The 21,156-nt window shown below is 39.5% G+C and overlaps 1 protein-coding gene across 4 annotated transcripts in view; it reads left to right on the forward strand.

The window, feature by feature from the left end:
- The window catches only part of APBA2 (amyloid beta precursor protein binding family A member 2), an 81,183-nt gene that overhangs the window by 53,000 nt on the left and 7,027 nt on the right, over positions 1–21,156 (forward strand). For 2 of the 4 annotated variants that reach the window (XM_064722316.1, XM_064722317.1), the window contains 9 exons: positions 2,353–2,433; positions 3,596–3,632; positions 8,277–8,422; positions 9,726–9,761; positions 11,329–11,415; positions 14,970–15,155; positions 17,795–17,974; positions 19,029–19,241; positions 20,035–20,154. In XM_064722316.1, the coding sequence (XP_064578386.1) occupies positions 2,353–2,433; positions 3,596–3,632; positions 8,277–8,422; positions 9,726–9,761; positions 11,329–11,415; positions 14,970–15,155; positions 17,795–17,974; positions 19,029–19,241; positions 20,035–20,154 (1,086 nt within the window). The remainder of the gene's footprint in view (positions 1–2,352; positions 2,434–3,595; positions 3,633–8,276; positions 8,423–9,725; positions 9,762–11,328; positions 11,416–14,969; positions 15,156–17,794; positions 17,975–19,028; positions 19,242–20,034; positions 20,155–21,156) is intronic. The other 2 variants (XM_064722318.1, XM_064722320.1) reach the window with 1 other exon arrangement.

The following is a 21,156-nucleotide window of genomic DNA, read 5'->3' on the forward strand; positions in this document are numbered from 1 at the left end:
GCACTGACATACCTTTGAGAACCTCACCAAATATGCTTGCACAAACTGCCCCAGCAGGGACATCACAAGCTCCTGCAGTGTCAGTCTGCTTGCACCACTCTCACATAACCTGTGTCCTTTTACTTCTTCAGCATGGAACTCCAGAGACAGACTACAGATCCCTACAAAAATCTGTTAAAGAAAATTTAGCAAAGCCATTGTAATTTATCTCTTTCCCCTCTTTGCACACATCAGTGCTGCTACTGTGCTTCCCTTGCCTGCGCTGGTAGAGCTCAGTATTGACACAAATATTTATTTCCTTCTCTCAGCATGGGCACAGTGCTCTGCTGCTGCAGAATCCAAATCCAGGAGTCTTCTGTCTGTAAAAGATTTCACCTTTAGAACAGTTTGAAGAAACTAAAATGATAGGCAGTTTGGAAAATGTGTTTCTTAGGAATGTCTTGCTGGAAGTCAGTCTGTGTATTATGGGATACATTTGAGAACAGTTTGTAGAAAACACAAATGGGTGTAGATGAAGAGTATCAAAGAAGGTTTCTGCATTCTCCTTTGCGCCCTAGGCAGCTGTGGGGAGGAACTAATAAATATCTGTTACCAAGTGACAGTTCCCAAAGTTACCAAATACTTACTGAAAGTGCTAAGCAGTTGAAACAGTCTCAAACAAAACCAGTTTCTCTGAGCTAATTGGCCGAGTCACAGAGTTTTAGCAGTCAGCTCCTGACACCAGCAGACAGCAAAATCAATGTCTGCTGCCTAAAGATGCAGAAGTGACAAAGTCTTCTCAGGAAGTTTAAATCAGAAGGCTGCATGTGCTCCTAATTACATCTCCCTAAAAATTCAGCTGAGCTTTTTCTCTGAAACTCATCATGGTTCTCAATTTTAAATATATGCAAGGACAAAAGAAAAGAAAAAAAAAAGGTTCTTTGAGGTGGTAAAAATAAATTGGAAGTTATATTAATGTCTACTGAAATTTGATAGAGTATTGAAATAATTTTGTGGAATGCTTAGACTTCTCAACTTACTCTGACTCCTCTTTTCCCAAACTTGACTTATTTACTTGGAATTACTCATCAGAATTTTATTTCTCTTCACTCCTGACGTGTACTAGCACCACCATTGAACTAACACATAAGGAATGGATTCTTTTTTGAAAGAAAGTGTGAAGTCTGACCTTTTTTCCTGTGATCAGATAGTAATTTCTTTCTTAAAGTCCTGCTTACTGCTTGGGTGAATCTTTGCTTTGTGTATGTTCTCTTACCTGACAGTTGTCACTACTGAGCTCTAATGTGCCTGCTTCATTAGCTGACTAAATATTAGTCACAGGGAATCATTTGTCTAGAGGTGAGCATAAAGACTTGTTTTGCCTGCAGCTACATACTGTGTTTAAAGGTCAGAAGCCAAGGAGGTACATTCCCACTTAACATTCAGGCTGACCCTTTCAAATAATCCTTCCATTTGCACAATTGTTGATAAAAGTTTTTATTTCTGAAGCTTTATAATGGAAGTGGCATTTTGGCCCTATTTTTATACATTTTAGAGAAACTAAGATAAAAGGGAAAATTAAATATCCTTAACCATAAAAATTTGTTCCAGAAATCACCTTGGTTTTCCAGATTCGTAACACTGAAAATCTGGGCCATGAAAACTTTCTCAGTACTTAGAGGACATGGGCACTCTCCATGCTGGGTGCTGGTGTTGTGTGACTTGGGTCAGGTCTGGAAAAGAAATTCTGCCCCTGAGACTTCTGGAACAGGAAAAAAGGAGTGTTCTGCAGTTTAAAATACTTAGTGTTTTCTTTGTGTATGATTTTATATTTTCTCTTTCACATTTCTTGTGAAGCCTCAGGTTGTACTGCCAGCATCCTGTAGATTTGTTTGGCCCACAAGGAAGGAGATGCCACAAAGTATCTCTTACTAACAGGATCCTACATTCAGTGCTAGAATTCTGTTTTTCAGATCAGAGATGCCCATTAGGGCTGTTCTGATTTTGTACAATACTGGGAATAAACACATAAAAAATTTCTGACTTTGCTTTCTGATTTATTTGGACATGATAGCATTTGACTTAATTTCATATGAAAAATTTGCACTGACATAAAATAATTTATATTTAAATCAGTACTGTAACTGCTACTTAATGATAATTGAAATGCCTTATTATTTACATGAAAGTAGATACTTTATTATAATTAAACAGCTTAACATTTTTATGTGAAACTGATATTTGCTAAATTACAGTAGGAAATACCAACTGCTATATCACATTATAATATTTTGGTAGCAGTAATGAATACTGATTGTACATAAATAACTTCGGATAAGTAATGGATGTGAAATCCTTTCTTTTTTCCTGCAGATGTGCAATGGTTTAGAGCAGCCCAGGAAGCAGCAGCGCTCAGACCTCAATGGCCCCGTTGACAACAACAATCCCCCCGAGGTGAGTACCTGAGACTGCCAGCTGTGCTGTGCAGGCAGGCTTCCAGCAGGGACAGCAGCCTCACGCTGTCAGCCTTCTCCCTCTCTCACACAAACCTAAGCTCCCTTTCTTTTCCAGAACTGACAATAAATACCATATCTGCCTACTCTGAAAAGGCTTTGAACCATACCCATGAATTTTTGCTGCCTCATTCATTTTATGTAACTGTCTATGGCATGTACTCAAGCCCAAATTTTTCTGATGACATGCAGAGTAGGGAGAACACTTTAGAAGTTCTCTTTTTGGGTTATTGGAGTGCAAAAGTGGCTTCCAAAGAAAATCGTGTTCTGCTTCCATTCCTCCCCCACCCCTCCCAGTGTCAGTCCTGGCTTAGTCAGCTGTGAAGAGTCACAGTGATAGACAGACCTGCTCCTGTCACTGAGACTGGAGCAAAGGAGACATCTGAGAATGCAGAATGAGTTGTGCTTGGGGCTAGACACAATGAAATGAAATTGAGACTTAAAAGCAGAAGTCTCTTATCTCTAAACCATAACATATTTAGCCTGTAGCCTGTTATATTAACGAAGAGGCACATTTCTAAAGCCTTTTCCCATAATGGAGAAATCAGCCTCTTTCCTGGAAATGGGAACAACTGAGGAGGCTGGCAAAAGACAAAGAATGGAAGGACTGTATCTGTTGTAGGGACAGTAGCCTAGGAAGAGCACTGTTATGATCCCTGCTAAGATTAAGTGTAATTCTATGTACTGAGCTAAGAACTGTCAGGGACAGTTCTTTTCATTCACAGACCCAGAATTTTGCTTTGTAAAACATTGTTAAATGTTCTTATTGGAAATTTGGGATATCACTAATAGGCAATGTGATCTAGTAGGCAACTGGTTGTATTGCGAATTGCTGGTTTGTATTGTTCATTTGACATCAGACTTCCTAGGCCATTTTCATGGTCTTCCTTCTGCCCCCCTTATTTTTTTGTTTGGTGGGATCCTAAAATACTTTGGGACTCCTAAGTACAGAGCACTTTGTAAGTTAGGTTGGGTTAATGATTGTGATGTGTTCGGTGTGCTAAACAGTGCCTATGTGACAATGGTCACCTGTTCAAATATAATAACAATTCATTGTGTGAAAGTTATTTTGTTACAGCTATACCATTTTTATTTCTCAACAGACAAAGAAAGTGTCTTCCTTTCCAAGTTTTGTTGATGGTAAGTTTGACATCATCCATAATTAAAGTAGGATGAAGTAGAAGCAAATACTTTAATTTATATAAAAGATCACAGTTCTAAAAGCCAGTCGAACCCAAGAGAACACAGCTGAGAAGTTTGAGTATGGAAGTATTTAACATTTTCACCCTCCTTATGGCAATGGGAGCCTGGTGGTGATAAAAAAGGAGGAGCAGGTAGAGCTCCCAGAAGGACTCAGGTGAAAATGAAGAACAGCTACAAATCTGGAAGATGTTAAAAAGGGTGTAACAGTGGGCCCCAGGAGGAGGTTTATGAATGTGTAAGAGCACTGTGTTCTTCAGGGCCCATTATTAAACTCTGGGAACCTCTGCTGTCAGCACGAATGGAAAGGTTCTCCCATACTGACCAGACAATGGTAATCCAACCTCTGTTCAGGAGAGCAAAGCTTTCACATGTTTCTTCAATCTCTTCTGCAGTGCTATTACAGGTATTCTGGTTGAAGAAAAATAAGTCAATTTATTAGCACAAGCAGGTGGACAGAAAGAAAAGAGGATTGCACTGAGAAACATTACCATTCTCTGATTCACAGACAGCTGAAGAACCTTTCACAGGGAAAATGCACACAGCTCTTCCTGCAAAGAAAATGACTGCACTGTAAAGTGAGAAAAGACAGTAGGACATTTTCAAGAATCTGATCCCTCAGATCTGCCACGAGCACACACAATAGAAGCCTTAAAAGATTGTGAAAAACTTAATTTCTAATGCCATTCTCAACTCAGGGAAAACTTAATACAATTTAGAATAATATTAGGATATCCAACACATTTTTCTTTTATTCCCTGATCTCACCATCTTGACAAGCATTTTCTGTTTCAGTAATTTACTTAAAGAACTAGAACAAATTGAAAGTTCAAAGATTGCCCCTTCAGGTTGACACCTGAGGGATATCACATGGAACACTTGGCATGTACTGGCTAACAGGCCCTACATAGAGGTCCCTTTAAACACATTCCCCAAGAGTGGCAGAGACAAGAAAGGAAGCTGATGCTTTGTAATGAGCATCTGCTGATTGCATGGTGGACAGGCACAAAGCAAGGCCAGCATGCACAGAACTTTAAAGCAGCCAAGACAATTCCCCCCTTGTGGTGCTGCAGATACAACTGCACATTTTAATTTTACTGGGATAAAAAGGTGATGTCTTTTTCTTTACATACCAGTCAGCTCACTACTCTGCTGGAAAGGGTCAGGATACCCTTTACATAATATAATACAATGCCTTTTTTTAGTTCAATCATTTTGCTTGCTCTCATTTTTTTCTGTAGTGGCACAGTATGTGAGGATAAGCTGTCTATTAGGCTTTTTCTATTGCAGGTATTATATAGCATTGTCTAACACAAATAAATACATGGCTCACTAGGAGCTTATGATAGCTTACATGACTGCTCTCTGAACTCTGAGAAAAACACAGTTTTTATTATTAATTTGTATGTAGAGTCTCAAAAAGTACAGGACCTTTCTGCACATAAGAAAAGATTTTGCCTGCTAACACTGCTGCTGTTCCCTGAGCTTTGACAGCAATACCACAGCCATATTCTGTTTTATATTCCTACTCTGTTTTAAAGCATTTTCAGCATGACTCCTTAACTACAGCAGCTATATCTATGCTTCTATTAATACATAATATTTTTCATATGCCATGTAAGCAGAAAAAATATCTTTTAATCTATCATATCTAAATGTCCTTTACTGTTAGAATTATTTTAGTAGTAGTACCACTACATGCTCATAGGATCTATGTTCAGTGGTTCTGGCTGTTCTGCACTCTGTCCTAGCACCAGAAATCTTATTCTCTTACACAGTAACAAGCATGATGAAGTAAAGAAGTCAAAATATGGAAGTAGTAGATAGACATTCTGGAAGGTGACTTATGCCCTGTGTCCATTTATTCCTTATGAAAAATCTGCTGCAGTGCCACACATCCCAAGGTCTCAGTGACTTCTGATAGTTCAGCAGGAAACTGAGCTCTGTGCTCAGAGGGCAGTCTCTAAATATTGTCTGACTCCTTGGCTTATGTGATGTTAGGCAGATGTAAAGATGCATTCTTAACAGATTAACTAATTCAGTTATGCTGAATTATTGATTTATTTTTGATTGAGTTTTCTTTTTTTCTTATTAATACAAACATTCATTAAAAATGTTTGGACATAGTCTATTTAGTCTAGAATTATCTTTATACTTGTTACATTAATAGACAAGCAGAAAACCAAGTAATCTCTATTGCCATGACAAGTGCAGAAATTTGCAGTTAAATTTTTCAGAAATAGTTATCTAATGTTTAAGCACCAATATTCAACAAAAATTCCAATCTTTTCTCACATCAAACTAACCTTCACATTTGAAACCTGTTCCTTCTTCCCTTCCTCATCAGTAAGCCTTTGCACACGCTTGCAGTCAAGGGCATGCTTAAGTGCTCTGATGAGCTGGGACCTCAGCCAAGTCTGCATTTTTGCATTATTTAAAGCAGACAGAGATAAGGGAAGAAAACACCCAGGTGACCCAATTTGACCCTGGCAATTTTCAGCACCATTCCATCCTTCCAAGAGATGTCTTGTTTTACCTGACAGTTGTTTACATTGCCTTCATGATAGGAAATGTATGTTGGAAATGTTTTCTGCCCAACATGTCTTTTTTTTTCTGTATTATCTACTCCTGTAAGCATTTTCTGCATGCTGCTGATTTATACATGATGTAGCTGACTGTTTCTACCATAATGATTCTGCAAAACATCATTTTTAAAGCTCTGAAAAAACAACCAATGACATCCAACCAAAAAAGCCCGTCTTTAAGAAATCCAAATAAATAACACTATGATTATAAAATTGTTTAACACCCTAGATTATTTTTCATACAAATTAGTTAAAAACACCATTGCTGTCACAAACAGCCAAGACATGAGAATAAATTGTTTTTTCCTTTGTAGAATCCATAGGTTGCACAGACCCCAAAGATATCCTGGGCATTTTGCTCAATGTAGTCATGATTATATGAGAATTTGCACAAAGAATTGCAGTTTTACTTGTCTTCAGACACAAACATTTCAAGAAAATTAATCTAAATTACCTACTAAGGGAGTTTACTTAAACTGATTTAAACATGTGGGTAAGCCTATTTCAGAGTTAAAGCAATCTTGATTCAATTTAGCCTCATTTACTTAGCCCGAAGTGAATGAAAGAAAACAAAATTAAAGCTACTTTAATTTTGAGTGAGTGTGTTGATGCAGGTATCTAATGAAGTTTTGCTACCTTAACATTAAATTCACGTCCTTAATTAATTTCCCTCTCTGCTGCCCTTGAAACAAGATGTCAGTATCATGCAACATGAGTATTTTGTTGCATGCTGGAAGAAGTACAGATGTATGAGACTAAATTCTAGACCTGAAAAGACAAATGAATAACACCATCAGAAGAGGCACCATACAAAATACACCATCCACCTGCTGAAAATACATAATGGTACAGAGATATTAGCAAACAGAACAGTGATACAGGAACAGAGCTCTTGTGGAATTTTCATTTCTTTTGATTTCTTTTAGTGAATTAAGGTTGCAAGAACAAGGATTGTTTTTTGAGCTATTGAAAGACTTGGCCTTTATGAAGAGTTTCAGTGACTTCTAAATTACTGGCTTCTCAAGGATTTCATTGAGGGTTTTCATTCTTCTAGTGGAGATTATCAAGATATTTTTTTAATGCTTTCCCAATACTTCAAAAATTTTAAATTCCACAGAATTCTATTCTGAGTTATAATGAAGATATAAACCATCACTGGATTTTTACAGATGTGAGCTAAATCAAATGTGTTCTGTGGTATATAATGAAGATTAAAACAATGGTGTTTGACAGCAAACATTTGTACGAGCATTGTTAGTTAATGTCAGGTCTCTGAAGAGTACAGGACTGCTATAAATATATATCTACATGTTTGTATGCCTTGAGTCCTGAATCACAAAGGCTGTGGGTTTTTGCTGGGGGTTGAGATTTCTGGCAGGTGGATTTGAGATCTTCAGGGATGAATAAGTGTCAGCAACACTGCCTAAAGAGGAGAGTCACTCATTTTAATTATGTTTATATTCTGTTGGAAGACTTCTGCTAAATTAGAATGGGAATACGAAGGATAGGAAAGCTCACTGAAAGATGTATGTGTAAACCACTATTTCAGTACATTTAATCAGCATAGCATACCATATATTCTTTCCACATAATAATCTTCCACATTGACTTAATTTTAAATAAATTGAACACCAAACAATAAGCCTTTTTTAAAATTAATATTCCCCTTCAGTGTCATTTTTCTCCTTACACAAGATTTTTATACTTAAAAAAAAATGCATTAGAAGGTCATCAAGTGGATCTAGCTCAAAGCACATTTCTTTTATAAAACTGTTGAGGCATAAAAAATGTTCAGTATAAAGAGATTTCAGCCAAACTCTGGAATGACTGTTCCTTACTGTCAGTCTAATCAAGTTGGATGTAAAGCTTAAAAGCTGAATAAAGGGGATGGTGAGCACAGTCCCAGTATTAGAAAGGTTGTTCAAGCCTCAGTATCTTTACTCAATTCCTCACCTCCCCACTCCTTAGAAAGGCAGTAACCATAAATGCCTCCTGTCAGTTCCAGGGCCTTGTGAACCTGAGGACCTCATCGATGGAATCATCTTTGCAGCCAATTACCTGGGCTCCACCCAGCTGCTGTCCGAGCGCAACCCCTCCAAAAACATCCGCATGATGCAGGCCCAGGAGGCCGTGAGCAGGGTCAAGGTAGGGCATCCTCCTGGCCTCTACAATACCCTCTGATCCTTTAACAGCTGCAGGATCTGCAGCCTCAAACCTCTCCTGAGGTGCAGTTAGGTAAGTATACATCAGTATTGTGAATACCATTAGTTTACAGTGCTTGCTGTTAAAAATTCAAACAGCAAAACAGAAATTATTCTGGAGTCTATTCAAAATTCTTTGGAACCTGTTTAACAAATTCAAGAGAGACAAATTGCAGATTGCAATTAGAAAATATTCCAGTGGCAAAGCACTGGGGTATTTGTTTGACTGTGGTTTTACTCTTCTGTTATTACTTCCTTTACCTTAATACAAATTGAGAAAGTCTCAATATTATTACTTATATTATTACTTTTTTAGGACAAGAGTATTCATTGCTATTGTGTTTGGATTTGTGTTATTTACAGTGAACAATTTCTTTGTAATAATGTATCATAGACTGCTTCATAGAGCTCTGTAAAGAAAATAGTATTTTGATTAAGAATCTAAGTAGTAGATTTTTAGAAGTTATTTTACCTCTGCTATAAATATCTCACCTGAATAAACGCACTGTTAAAGGCAGATTTAAATATTAGGAGAAAAAGTATGTGCATAGTCAATGAAATATTTAATTGCTAAAATTTGCATGGTTTTGAAAAAAACAAGTTTGGAAAGGCCACTTACAAGGGATTGTCATGACTGATAATTGATTTAGCATTTAGAAAGAAGTGGAATGCAAGAAAGGTCCAGTTCTTTAAACTTTCCAAACCTTTCTGTTTCTATTTAGCATATTGTGATATCTCAAATTACAGTAAGTAATTGTTGATTGCAATTAACTCCCTAAAAACGGTTGTATGTATTAATACCAACCCCAGTCTGTCAGGGGTACCTGACTGCTCTAGACAGGCATGGCAGGGAGCTTGAGCTGTGTTTTGTTCAACAGCTACATGTAGACATGTGATCAACATGGAGACAAAACCTTGGGTTTAAGATGCATGTGCTGCCCTTTCTGACTGCTGTAAATTTGGCAGGATAAGTGTTGGGAGCAGCTGATAACAGACAACACTTTAGTTCCAATTCTTTTGTAATCAATTGTGAATGTGCACAATGCCATGAAATCCAATTATGCTTGAGAACTGCATAAGGTATAAACAAATCTTTCTCTCTTGCACATCATTCCCCCACTGCTCCCAGTTTTTTGATTTTCAGCAGTCTGGATTCACAGTCCAAGTTTCCCTGACTTCCCACACTGTGTTTTCTCTTTCCCTTTGTGTACATCTGTCTGCATTCTTTTTTTTATGCTGTTCCTCAGAGGATGCAAAAGGCGGCTAAAATCAAGAAAAAAGCGGTGTGTAAACTGTTTTTCTTGAATGCTAATGTTTACTTGCATTTTTGTTGTCCTTGTTTTCCATGGAGTGTCATGTCTTTCATTACAGATCCTCATAAAGTTGTCATTTTGGTTTCTTCTTTGGTCTGCAGTAGAATAGTGAATGGAGTAAAATGAACTCATTTTCTTCATTGTTCATTTGCTGGAGTGCCTGTCTGCTGCCCTTCTCCTGTTGAATACCTGTGATTTGTTTACTGCAGATGCACAGCCATTGTTATCTGGGAGATGTTTTTGAATGTAATGCTTATTTTGATTTTACTAACCAAAGCAGCAAGACGTACTTCCTGTGCCTGTGCCTTACTGTATATTTATTGTTATTGTTGATATTTAAAACCAAAATAAATTCACCACATAGAAGCTGGAACAATTCATACAGGAAACATTGCACTGTTAGAAACAATACTTCAGATAACTAAATACAGACAACAAAAATATCACCATAAGGATGGAAGCAATACAAGTAGTATCTGCCAAAGTATGTGCTTGCTTTGTGTTTTGCTGGAAGATAAATAGAATAAAATGAATCTAAATGAATTATAGGCATAGCTAAGCCTTTATAACTCCAAAAAGGATTAGCAAATACATAATTCTCTTCATGAGCCAGTGTCTGACCTGGAGACTGGTGCCTGCCTTTAGCCCAGGCTGAGACAATCTGTGGCTATTTTATTCTGAGGCTGCTGCCACAGGTGCTGCTCAGTACCAGCTGCAGTGGTGCCTGTGCCCAAGCAGCCTGCAGGAATCCATATGTTCCTGCTGGACTAGAGAACTGGGGAAGCTCTTGGACAATGCTTCAGGGAGAGGTAGCAGCTGCTTTGCCACCTCTTCTCCTGTTTTCTCAAGTGGACAGAGCCAGGACTCACATTGGGGTGTGACATTACATTGTAATAATCCCTCTTGCTCTGTGACTATGCCCTCTGATGGGGTATGGAAGTGTCTCCCTAGTGAGCAGTGCTCAGAAGCAGCTGAGGTCTAAAAGTCCCCCGATGGCCTTCTGTGATAGAGAGAAACATTAGTTCAGTGCTTGGTTCTTTGTTTTCTAGGAAAAACCCAAAAAGCTAAAAAAAAAAGTCCTAAACCCCACCCCAGCACTGAGCATCAGTTTGCACTTTTTTTGGTGAGCTCACTGAAGGTGGCAAGGCCTAAACAGCTGATGGGAACTAAGTCACCTTCTCAGTTCTCCTACTTTCTCAAGTCTGGTGCCTCAAGTACTGAAGTGCATCAGTGAGAAAGTAAGGAAAAAACAGCCTTACTTTTTCACCTGTTTTGGCTAAAAATAGAGAATTTTAATACTTGAGCTGTCAATCCCACAGGTTCCAAAAATTCTCTCTTACCCAGAATATCAGAGTAGGCTTCACTCTGTCTATGCAATAAATGTACTCTTTGCATGTCTTTAGAAACACCTTTGAATAGCCAGCTCTGTAATGGTTTTAAGTGCAGTTGTCTCACATCACATTATGCTTGAAGCAGTCCATGAATTTGTCATTCTGAAAATCAAAAATTCTCTTGTAAAACATAATTTATCTTTTAGACCTCAGAGGGAGATTCCCAAGCCTTGACTGAAGTGGATCTGTTCATCTCCACACAGAGAATCAAAGTTCTAAATGCAGACACACAGGTAAGTTGGATTTAGACTCTTGGAGAATAATGTTGAGTTAGACTGTGCTCTTACACAATTAGTGAGACACTTTATTAAACTTGGATAAATTCAGGTATTCAGAGTAGTCAGAAAGAGCTCCTATTGTTCTAGCACTTGCCAATAGACTGACAAGACTGACACTGGCTTTGCTTATTTGATGTGTTGGAAGATGTCTGCATGTTGCTATAATTGAGCTATAATTCAACTCAATTCAAAAAAATATTCAAAAGCCTTTTAGAATGCATGTACATCACTCCTCTGGAACAGCTTCAGAACCCAGATTTACAGTCCAACAGGGAAGTCATTTGCTGCTTTGACTAAGCCATTCATATCCTGCCATTTGTAACATTTCATCTCAATTTTTTTCCATAAATCACATCTGAGCCACCATCCTATTGACTAAGGTAAATTATTAATGGTTCATATAAAAGCAGCATTTGGAGAGCACAGCATTGATCAGCCTCATCTTTTAGGAATGTGTGTCTATTCAACAAGAGGTGATCTTCATCAAAAGGAGGTTTTGAGGAATTTACAACTAAATACATATAATTTATACATGGATCCAATATTTAGTAATCTCACAAGATCTCATAACTTTTATCATACTTACAGGAAGTCTTCAAATTTTCATTCTTATGAGAGGCATTGAAAAGGGCAATTTTAAGAACATTTTGTCAGAAGTAAATCATGTCAAGTTTTCTTTTGTTTAGGGGATGTTATTGATAAATGAAGAGCTACAGTTTATAGCTGGAATGTATGGCTTAACAGGTACAGTGTCTGTTGAGTAAGGATTAGTCTTAGTGGAAGTCACTCTTCTTACTTCTTTAAATAATTCAGCATTTCAGCTGAACACCAATGTTTAAAAAAAAAAGGAAAGGTCCTTTGAAGTAGCCCACAAACTGTCAAAGGAACTGGCATCTTACTCTTCTGATCCCCTGAGGTTTGTAGTGATGCAAAATGCAATGCTCCATCATAAGTGGTGTCTAATGTCTGAGCTGTTCAACCAGATGAAAATAGTAATAGTGGAAATTGTTCTAATTCCAAGCTCTAGTGTTTTCCCTGGGGTTTTGGTTGTGTTTTTTGTTCGCTGGTTTGGTTTTGTTTGTGTTTCTTTTTACAGTATGTGTTTCAAAGAGCTATAACAGAAATATTCCCATGACTTTTTAGCATTTTTGGCTTGGTAACACTTTTCAGTGCTAGTGAAGGTCCTGGCTGGTATAATTACCATGGGTCTATTTCAGCTGGGGTGGCAGCTGGCAGAGACAATCTGTACTTTCAGGGCTTTAGCAATTACATAAACCCTGTTTCTGCAGCATGCCATGTGTTTTAATCCATCTGTAGTGTTGTACAGCTCACGTGAGGCAACAGCTGAATGAAAATGTAAAATTCCCATTCAGGAAATGACATGCAGCAAGGTTCAAAATGCTGAGCAGCACCAGTCAGGTGCACTCCCAGGCTGGAAGAGAGCCAGCAGTGGTGATTGCATTGCCCTGAACAGCACAAGGAAATGGCACCCCTGCCATTCCTGGGTGTTTATGCATTTAGTTGCTGAATACATTCAGCCATCAAGCACCTGGTTAGTAGGGATGAAGTAGGAGCTGCCTTATGCTTGCCCACGTGCCTTGTTGATAGGAGAGGAATTCTTCCCTGTGCCACAGCTCTGTGGGGTTGTCCCACAAAGCCCCAAACCTGCAGAAGCCACAGCAGCCTCTCCCAGCTTCTTGCTCAGTCAGTGAAGAGAAGCTGGGAGTGAAGCAGCTGGGAAAATGAAGAAAGAAAAATAAAGATGGAGAGCTCACAAATGTGGATGTGCAGAGCCTCTGGTGCATGATTGACTCCACTAAATCGCCTGACTCATTAGGCTGTCTTCGCACTCCCACAGGACTAGAGCACTTTAAAGCTTAGAGGAATGCTTGGGTTTTTCCCTTCAGCTGTTCTTTGGGTTTCAAGAGAAGCAACAAACAAGATTCTGAATGAATTCCATGGGAAAGAAGGGAGAATATGAGAAAGGGCAATCTAGACAGGAGAAGAGAACAGTAGCTTCAGAAAAGCCTGAGAGAGGCTGAATTGCTAAGGATAAATATAAGGACAACAAGGATGGAATGGATAGGACTGAAAAAGGGATAAAGGAAAGGAGAGAGGCAAATAGACAGGAGGGATTTATGGAAAAGTAATAAAGGAGAGGGGTGAAAAAGATATTGGTAATGGAAAATTGAGTACAGAGGAATATGGAGAGACAAAGGAAAAAGTCAAGTCACAAGTAAGTCAAAAGTAAACTTATGTTTACAGTCACTAGATAGTATTTGCCTTACTCTTAACAGGAAAAATGTGGGAGGGATGGAGGAATGATTGCTTTCACCCCTACAAGGGGAAAATAAAAAAATTCAAACCATTTAAGTAACCTCTGTGTGATGATATGGGCAGAAAGGCTTTCTTGGCAGGTGAGATGAAATGCCTTCATTTTCCCAATGCACTCACTCTTGTGCACACTGCATGTATGATTACACCTTACACAATACTTGGTGCACACTGCTGAAAAGCAATTATCTCTTATCTCTGCAGAGCTCCCTGCATCCTGCTGAGACATGTCCATTATAAAACATTTTTCCATTCTGACAGAAGTGCTGTAAATCCTCCTGAGCCCCTGCAGCCCTTAGAGACACTCCTCAAGCCATCTCTTAACCATCATTACTTTTCATAGGTTGGGATAAGCATTATTTCAAGCCTGAGAAGAATCATTACAATAATTTTATGGGTAGTGATTATCTTCAGCAAGACAAGTGGTTCTAAGAAACAACAGTAATTTGTAGTTTTGTCTGTCAAGTTAAATTGTACTGAAATTCTTAAAACAATTACTTTTGTTGACTTGAAGAACAATCCTTCTTCCTTAGGCCTTAGAAAATTGTTCAACTGATGCTAAACTAGTGCCAAGCTGTTTACATAAAGAATGCTGCGGCTTATATAAAATATTAAAATTGTGAATTAACTTGTACCACTTGTTTTTGTTGCAATTAAGATGGAATTTGGTGGATGCTTTTAGCTATTAAGGTGAGGGACAGGGATGGTCAGGACACATCCTCAACTAGTTTAATCAGTACAACTATTATGCTTCTGGTTGTTTCTAGTTTGAGCAATAGATAAAACCTGGAAAAACTCTCCAAACTGATCAGTGACCCCAGCCAGAAGCAGGTTTCACGTGTGCCCTTTCTATCTTCTTAAGTATAGTTCATCCTAACAACAGCAACATAATTTTCCAACAGCATGAAAATAAATGTAAAACAGTAGCATAGCTCTTCTTTCTTGCTTTACAGCAGCAACCATTTGCTCAGGTAACAGTTCCATTGAAGGCAATGCCTTGGACAGCTGCTCTGCTTCCCTTTGACTGGAGGGAATACCCAGTCTGGGCCCTTAGGAGATGCTTCTGTAGCTTTTGTCTTTCTCCAGCAGCAGGCTGTCAAGCAGAGGGCAGCTGCAGTATTTGCAGGAGAGCAGCAGGCATGCACAACTGCTCTGTTTGTCCTTGCTGTGTGCAGGAAACCATGATGGACCACGCGCTGCGCACCATCTCCTACATCGCCGACATCGGCAACATCGTGGTGCTGATGGCGCGGCGCCGCATGCCCCGCTCCGCCTCCCAGGACTGCATCGAGACCACCCCCGGGGCCCAGGAGGGCAAGAAGCAGTACAAAATGATCTGCCACGTCTTTGAGTCAGAGGATGTAAGTAAATGGATCCATTCATTTAAACAATGTAGGTCATGGAGAGAGCTCTGAAGTCAATGGCCATTCATGGGTAAAGTTAACCTGTGGGATATCAAACTGCTCATTCATCTTGGATTATTTCCTTTTGTCCAGTGGGTTGGCACAAAATGACATATGTGCCTCCAGGCACTTGGAATGAGCTGGAACCATTCTGGACTTCTTCTTAACTGAAGCCAAGTCCTTTCTACTGCCTTAGCTGCCCTCTACCCAGTCCTTGTTCCTTGTGGCTACTGACCTCTAGTTGTATGTACTCTCAAACATGCCACTTGATCCTTTGGTGTTTAGGAACACATTCAGCTGTTTATTTTTCAGTTCTCATTCTTCATCCCTAGCAAAGATTACAAACTAGAATTTTTATATAGAATCATAGAATTCTGTCCATCTCTGCTGTACATCCTGTTTCACTGTTGTGAAAAGTGCTGATGTGCCATCCCATACCTCTTGTGACAAAAGAAGATAACCTTGCTTTACTGCTGTTGTATATCTGGGTTTGGGATTGTAGTGAATTAGGTACTTCTGTCTGAAGTGGCAGAGAAGGGACTTCAACCTAAAACATTAATGGAAAAATATACCAAGCAAGTAAAACAGAAAAAGCAAAATTTGTTCTGTTTCTAACTTGACAGTAAGCGGCAGTACAAAGTATTTGTCATCACTGTTATTATAGGAACAATTATAGATATAACTTCTAGGTATATATTTAGATATAATACCAATTAAAAAATAATGGAGTTCTTTGGGTCAGACAGTCATAACTCAGAGGTTGCATATATTTTGAGCTAAGCAATCCATTTTCATTATTTTAAAGCAATTAAGCCTGTGAAGGAGAAATGGCATTGTCTAAAGGTTAGAGTTCTAGATTGGGGTTGTTCTGAGAGCCAGTTAGCTCAGCTCTGTCACAGCTTTGCTTGGATAACCTTTTCAAGCAACTTAATTACATTATCTCTAAGCTGTGCATAATGCTTTCATAAACATTCATAAGACCTCAGAGATAGAGATGTAATTAAGATGTAAGAACTGGCTGTTACTGGCAGCAATAGAACAGAGCATGACATCTGCAGATGATGGCTTTGGGAAGGTAGAATGAAGGCAAAAGCAGAGGATGAACTACAGAGAAAGCAATGGCAATGGAGATCAGAAGGACTCAGTAATGAGTGATGAATTTTAATAATGGAATGATATGAAAATGTCCTGAGTGACCTCTGCACTACCATACTGCCCAGGGCAGTGGTCATAGCACCAAGCCTGACCCAGCTGAAGAAGCATTTGGACAATGCTCTCAGGCACACAGGGTGGAATTTTGGGGAAGTCCTGTGCAGAGCCAGGAGTTGGACTTGATCCTGATGGGTCCCTTCCAGCTCAGCATATTGTATGATTCTGTACAAACCTCTAGTATAGAGCAAAGACTTGAAAATATGCTTTAAAATGTGAAGAAACAATTTGTGACTGGTGTCTTCGATTTTCTAAAGTCATTTCCAGTCAAGCAGATTGGTGCTTTTGTGTACAGCAGCACAACTGAAATACAGAAACAACCTTTTAGCATCAAAGAAAACACTTGATCAATAGATTGTAAGAAGATACAGATTTATAATGGCCAGAAAACCCCATGCATTTGAAATGCATTTAAAAGATACTGACTGTCTAAGAAGCTGTGTTGCATTTCCAGAATACAGGTTTGGTTAGTAATATTTTTAGGGCATGTAAGGTACAATTAATGTCTCATATCTTCAGGAGTTACTCTCATGCCGCAATGACCACACAAGTGATGATCCAAAACCATGAAAAACTCAACATGGCATTCTCCTATGAGATGCAGTAAACCCAGAGTAAGAAAAACATAATTCAAATGTAGAAAAAGTGACTACCCATTCCTTTTACTGATCTCTGTTTCTCTGTGTTCCCTTGCCATCTAGTGGAATGTGCAGTTAAGTGCTCCAAAATTTAAGAAAGACAGGGGCTTTTGAATGGGTGTTCTCAACATTAGCAGGCTTGAATGGTGGCTCTGGCTGCACTCCTGAAATGCTCCCTGCCATTGCTAGTCGAGGTGTTAATGGGAACACTGCCCTGGATGGGCAGTGGGTAAGCAGGGCTATCCCTGGATGCTGGGACAGGCACTGTGGCAGGAGCAGGGGAGCAGACGCTGTGTTGGAACTGTGCTTTCAGTCCTGGAGAGGCAGGGGCAGGAGCAGCAGGGGACACCACAGACACACCCGTGGGTGCAGGCAGAGCAGCCCTGCAGGCAGCCTGTGCTCAGAGCAGCCCTGCTCCCCACAGCTCTGCTCGGGCTGGGCTGCAGCCAGGCCTCTCCAGTGCCCACTGGAACAGGGCATGGGCAGCATATGGCTGCTTGCTGCTGCAGAGTACTGAGCAGGGGACAGCAGCATGGGGTTTAATGGAGTTTGCAATTTGATTCTGAGTGTAATGGGTTCTTTCTGTACAGCAGACCTTAAAGTGACTTTATACTCATGCTAATACAAAAACTTTGCAGGATCCTTATTTTGATTCTGTCTTAAAATCCAATTTCTCTCCTGGTTTCTTGTGGTTTCATTGCTAAACTGTTGATCTGTCCTTTCTCTGAGCTGCTTTTTTTTGCATTTTAGGCACAGCTCATAGCTCAGTCAATTGGTCAGGCTTTCAGTGTGGCTTACCAAGAGTTTTTAAGAGCCAATGGAATTAACCCAGAGGATCTCAGTCAGAAAGAATACAGTGATATCATCAACACCCAAGAGATGTACAATGATGATCTCATACACTTCTCCAATTCAGAAAACTGCAAAGAGGTAAACTACTTTTGGATTTTCATTTCAAATTGATTCAATTTTTTTCAGAGTAAAAGAAATATTCTCAAAAATATTTTTTTTGCAATTTTAAAGATGATATTACAGTTTCAAGATGTGTCCTTCATCAGTCCTGTGTTTTAAAACCAGCTGTATGGGTTATCAGGTTTTCTTGTTTTCACGTTCAGGGTCTTTCTGTTTCCATTGATAAGAACAGTAATAAAATACATTTACATGTGAGCTAGATAAGCTCTGTGCTATTCACAGTACACAGTGTAAGGTGATTTTGTTTCACCTAAGCACTGACACAGAAAGAGCTGGCAGAGTTGTGGTTTTCTGCAAAAGATAACTCCAGCAGAAGCCAGCTGGCCATCAGCATTCCCTGTCCTTCCACACTTGAGAGGAAATAATTCCCTGTATTTGCTTCAAGAGCTTGCTGTCTACTTAAACTCCTGCTCTACTTTATAGGCCTTAGCTGTGCTGTGGTTACTGACAGCTCAGGAGAAGGCATCATTTACAGCACATCAGGGATCTTACATGAACATGCTAGGCACGAGTATATACAATAATTAACAATATTAATAACAATAATAATGGTAATAATCATTAAGAGATCCTTGCCTGAAAAGAAGGACAGACAAGCCCTGAGATCAAGAGACAACCTGAGCAGTGCTGGCAGGAGTGGAGCTGAACAAGGCCTGACTGGCAGGCACTGCCTCAGCCACAAAAGGTTAGAGCCTCCCCCTCTGGTTCCAGGGACAGAAACTTCCTTAGCATTCATTCCCTTGGCATGCAGTTCCACCACGTCCATCACAGCTAACCATGTGTGAGTGCTTTGCCTATTAAACCTCTATGACCTTCAACAAACAAGTGGAGGATGCCTCTGAAAAGAAACAGCTGTGTGTTCCACAGTTAACATTGAAGTCATGAAGTACCTAATGGCAAAGAACAGAATTTGGTTTGTGATTTGTAGATGTTATTTGGGAACAAGTGACATACTTATGCTCAAAGTCAGACAAATCAAAGCAAAAAAAATGTTTTTCCTTTTTAATTGCAGCTCCAGCTAGAAAAACAGAAGGGAGAAATTCTTGGGGTAGTGATTGTGGAATCTGGATGGGGATCCATTCTACCCACGGTTATCCTGGCCAACATGATGAATGGAGGCCCTGCAGCACGTTCAGGAAAACTGAGCATTGGAGACCAAATTATGTCCATTAATGGCACCAGTTTAGTTGGTCTACCTCTTGCAACATGCCAAGGGATCATAAAGGTACCCCAGACTTACAACTCTATGCTGTAGATCGTAGGACAACACAGGTGTAATCCTCTGACAAGTGATCCTGTGGATTTCCAGCAGATACAATTTTTCATATCACTGCAAAAAACCCCAGTAATTCTGTCATTAACAAAAAGCAGAATTAGAGATTAAGGAGTGATAATGCACAGAAATTTAGGGCTGGAGAACGTGTTACAGTTTTGTTACTGGGCTATAACAAATGAGGCCATGTCTGTGAAGCTTGCCTAAATTAAGTTACTCAGCTGTCTTCAAAGTTTTAAGCTTCCTCACAGCCTCCAGCATAAAATAAGATTAAAATCTCCTATGCATTTTTGGGTTCCATGCAGATAAAATGGATGGAGGCTGGAAGACTGCAGGACAGATCAAGTGAGCAGATGAAGACTCTGCAGACAAAGGAATTCCAGAATGCATTATCTTTAGTCATGGAGACTAAATCTGATGTCTGTGCAGATCTACCAAGAGCAGCAGAAGCAGGAGATTAATTAGCCAGACGCTGGGAAACAGCAAGCAGTAGTCAGTTTGGGTTTTTATTGGAAGATTTGTTTAAATTTCTGTAGTAATTACAGGCAAAATTTTAATGTTTTGTTGAGCCAAATAGCGAGGGAAATAAATAAGAAAAATGTATCTCTAAGTTAGCAATCAATTTCTGTTAACTCTCACTGGTCTTTCTCAGATCAGCTGCTTAACACTCTTGCAATTAGGAAATCACAGATGAGGGCTCAGTAAGATTAATTTCAGAAATACTGACTTTTGGAATATCTTACAGGGACTCAAGAATCAGACACAAGTCAAACTGAACATTGTCAGCTGTCCTCCTGTGACTACTGTCCTTATAAAACGGCCAGACTTAAAATACCAGCTGGGCTTCAGTGTACAGAATGGAATTGTAAGTTTCTGTGTTCATTGATTGTTCTGGGGTTTTTCCCTTCACTTTTTTGTCTTTTTCAAAAAACGTATGGAACTACTGAGAGAATCTTGCATGACCTCACTTTTTCTACTGTTTATTAAAACCTTACAGTCTCTGAGTAATATAATGCAAATGGATGACACTGGGAGAAATTCGTGAGGGATTTTCCTACATAATAAAGCAACAAGATTTATAGCCCAGATTATTTGGTGCAATAGCCTGATCATGTAAAACTGTCATTAGTGCCAGAGTTGCAAGGAAACCTTATGCTGAAAAAGGTTTTTAGAATTATAGCACTTCAATCTTGGATCTGATTCTGTTTCTCTGTTTAAAATTTCATTACACACTCACTAAGACTTTTAATTTTTCTTCTGCTGTGCATAATTTATGTGGATCACATGGTAGTAGGCATGGGAATATAATTGTGACCTCCTGTTATTGATACAAAACTCTTATAAAAGCTAACCTCTCATTACAAAGCAATTGTATAGGCTGTGGCCCAGGTACCCCTCCTCTGTGTGCTGCAGCTTCCCTGTAACAGCAGCAGCAAAGAGGAGAACAAATGTGGCAGTGAACACTTACCCCAGGCAGCTCAGCCTCCTCCTCTCTCAGTTCTTCCTTCCCAAGCCATTCTCTGCCACCTTTCCAGAGCAAACTCCCCACACAACTAACCCAGGTAGTCACTGGCCCTCCAGGGGGCTGCCACGAGCAGTAGGGACTGGCTGTAGGGCAGGACCGTCACCATCCAGTCTAGGGAAAAAAATAATCAGGCTGCTCACACAGAAAACCACATCACAAAGGCTGTGGGCTCTGCTCCTTGTTCTGTGAAATGCATTGATTGAAGTTGCCAGATTTCTGTTTGCCACCCTTTGAGAGCTGGAAAAGGAGCAGGTAACTGTAAGATGTGGTGCATGTGCCTTCCTGCACTTCAGATGGCTCGGGAGTGGGTTTGCAGCTGTCCTGGTTGTCTCTCAGTTACTA

The sequence above is a fragment of the Zonotrichia leucophrys genome, chromosome 10 (assembly GCF_028769735.1).
Source record: "Zonotrichia leucophrys gambelii isolate GWCS_2022_RI chromosome 10, RI_Zleu_2.0, whole genome shotgun sequence".
NCBI classification, from domain to species: Eukaryota; Metazoa; Chordata; class Aves; order Passeriformes; family Passerellidae; genus Zonotrichia; species Zonotrichia leucophrys.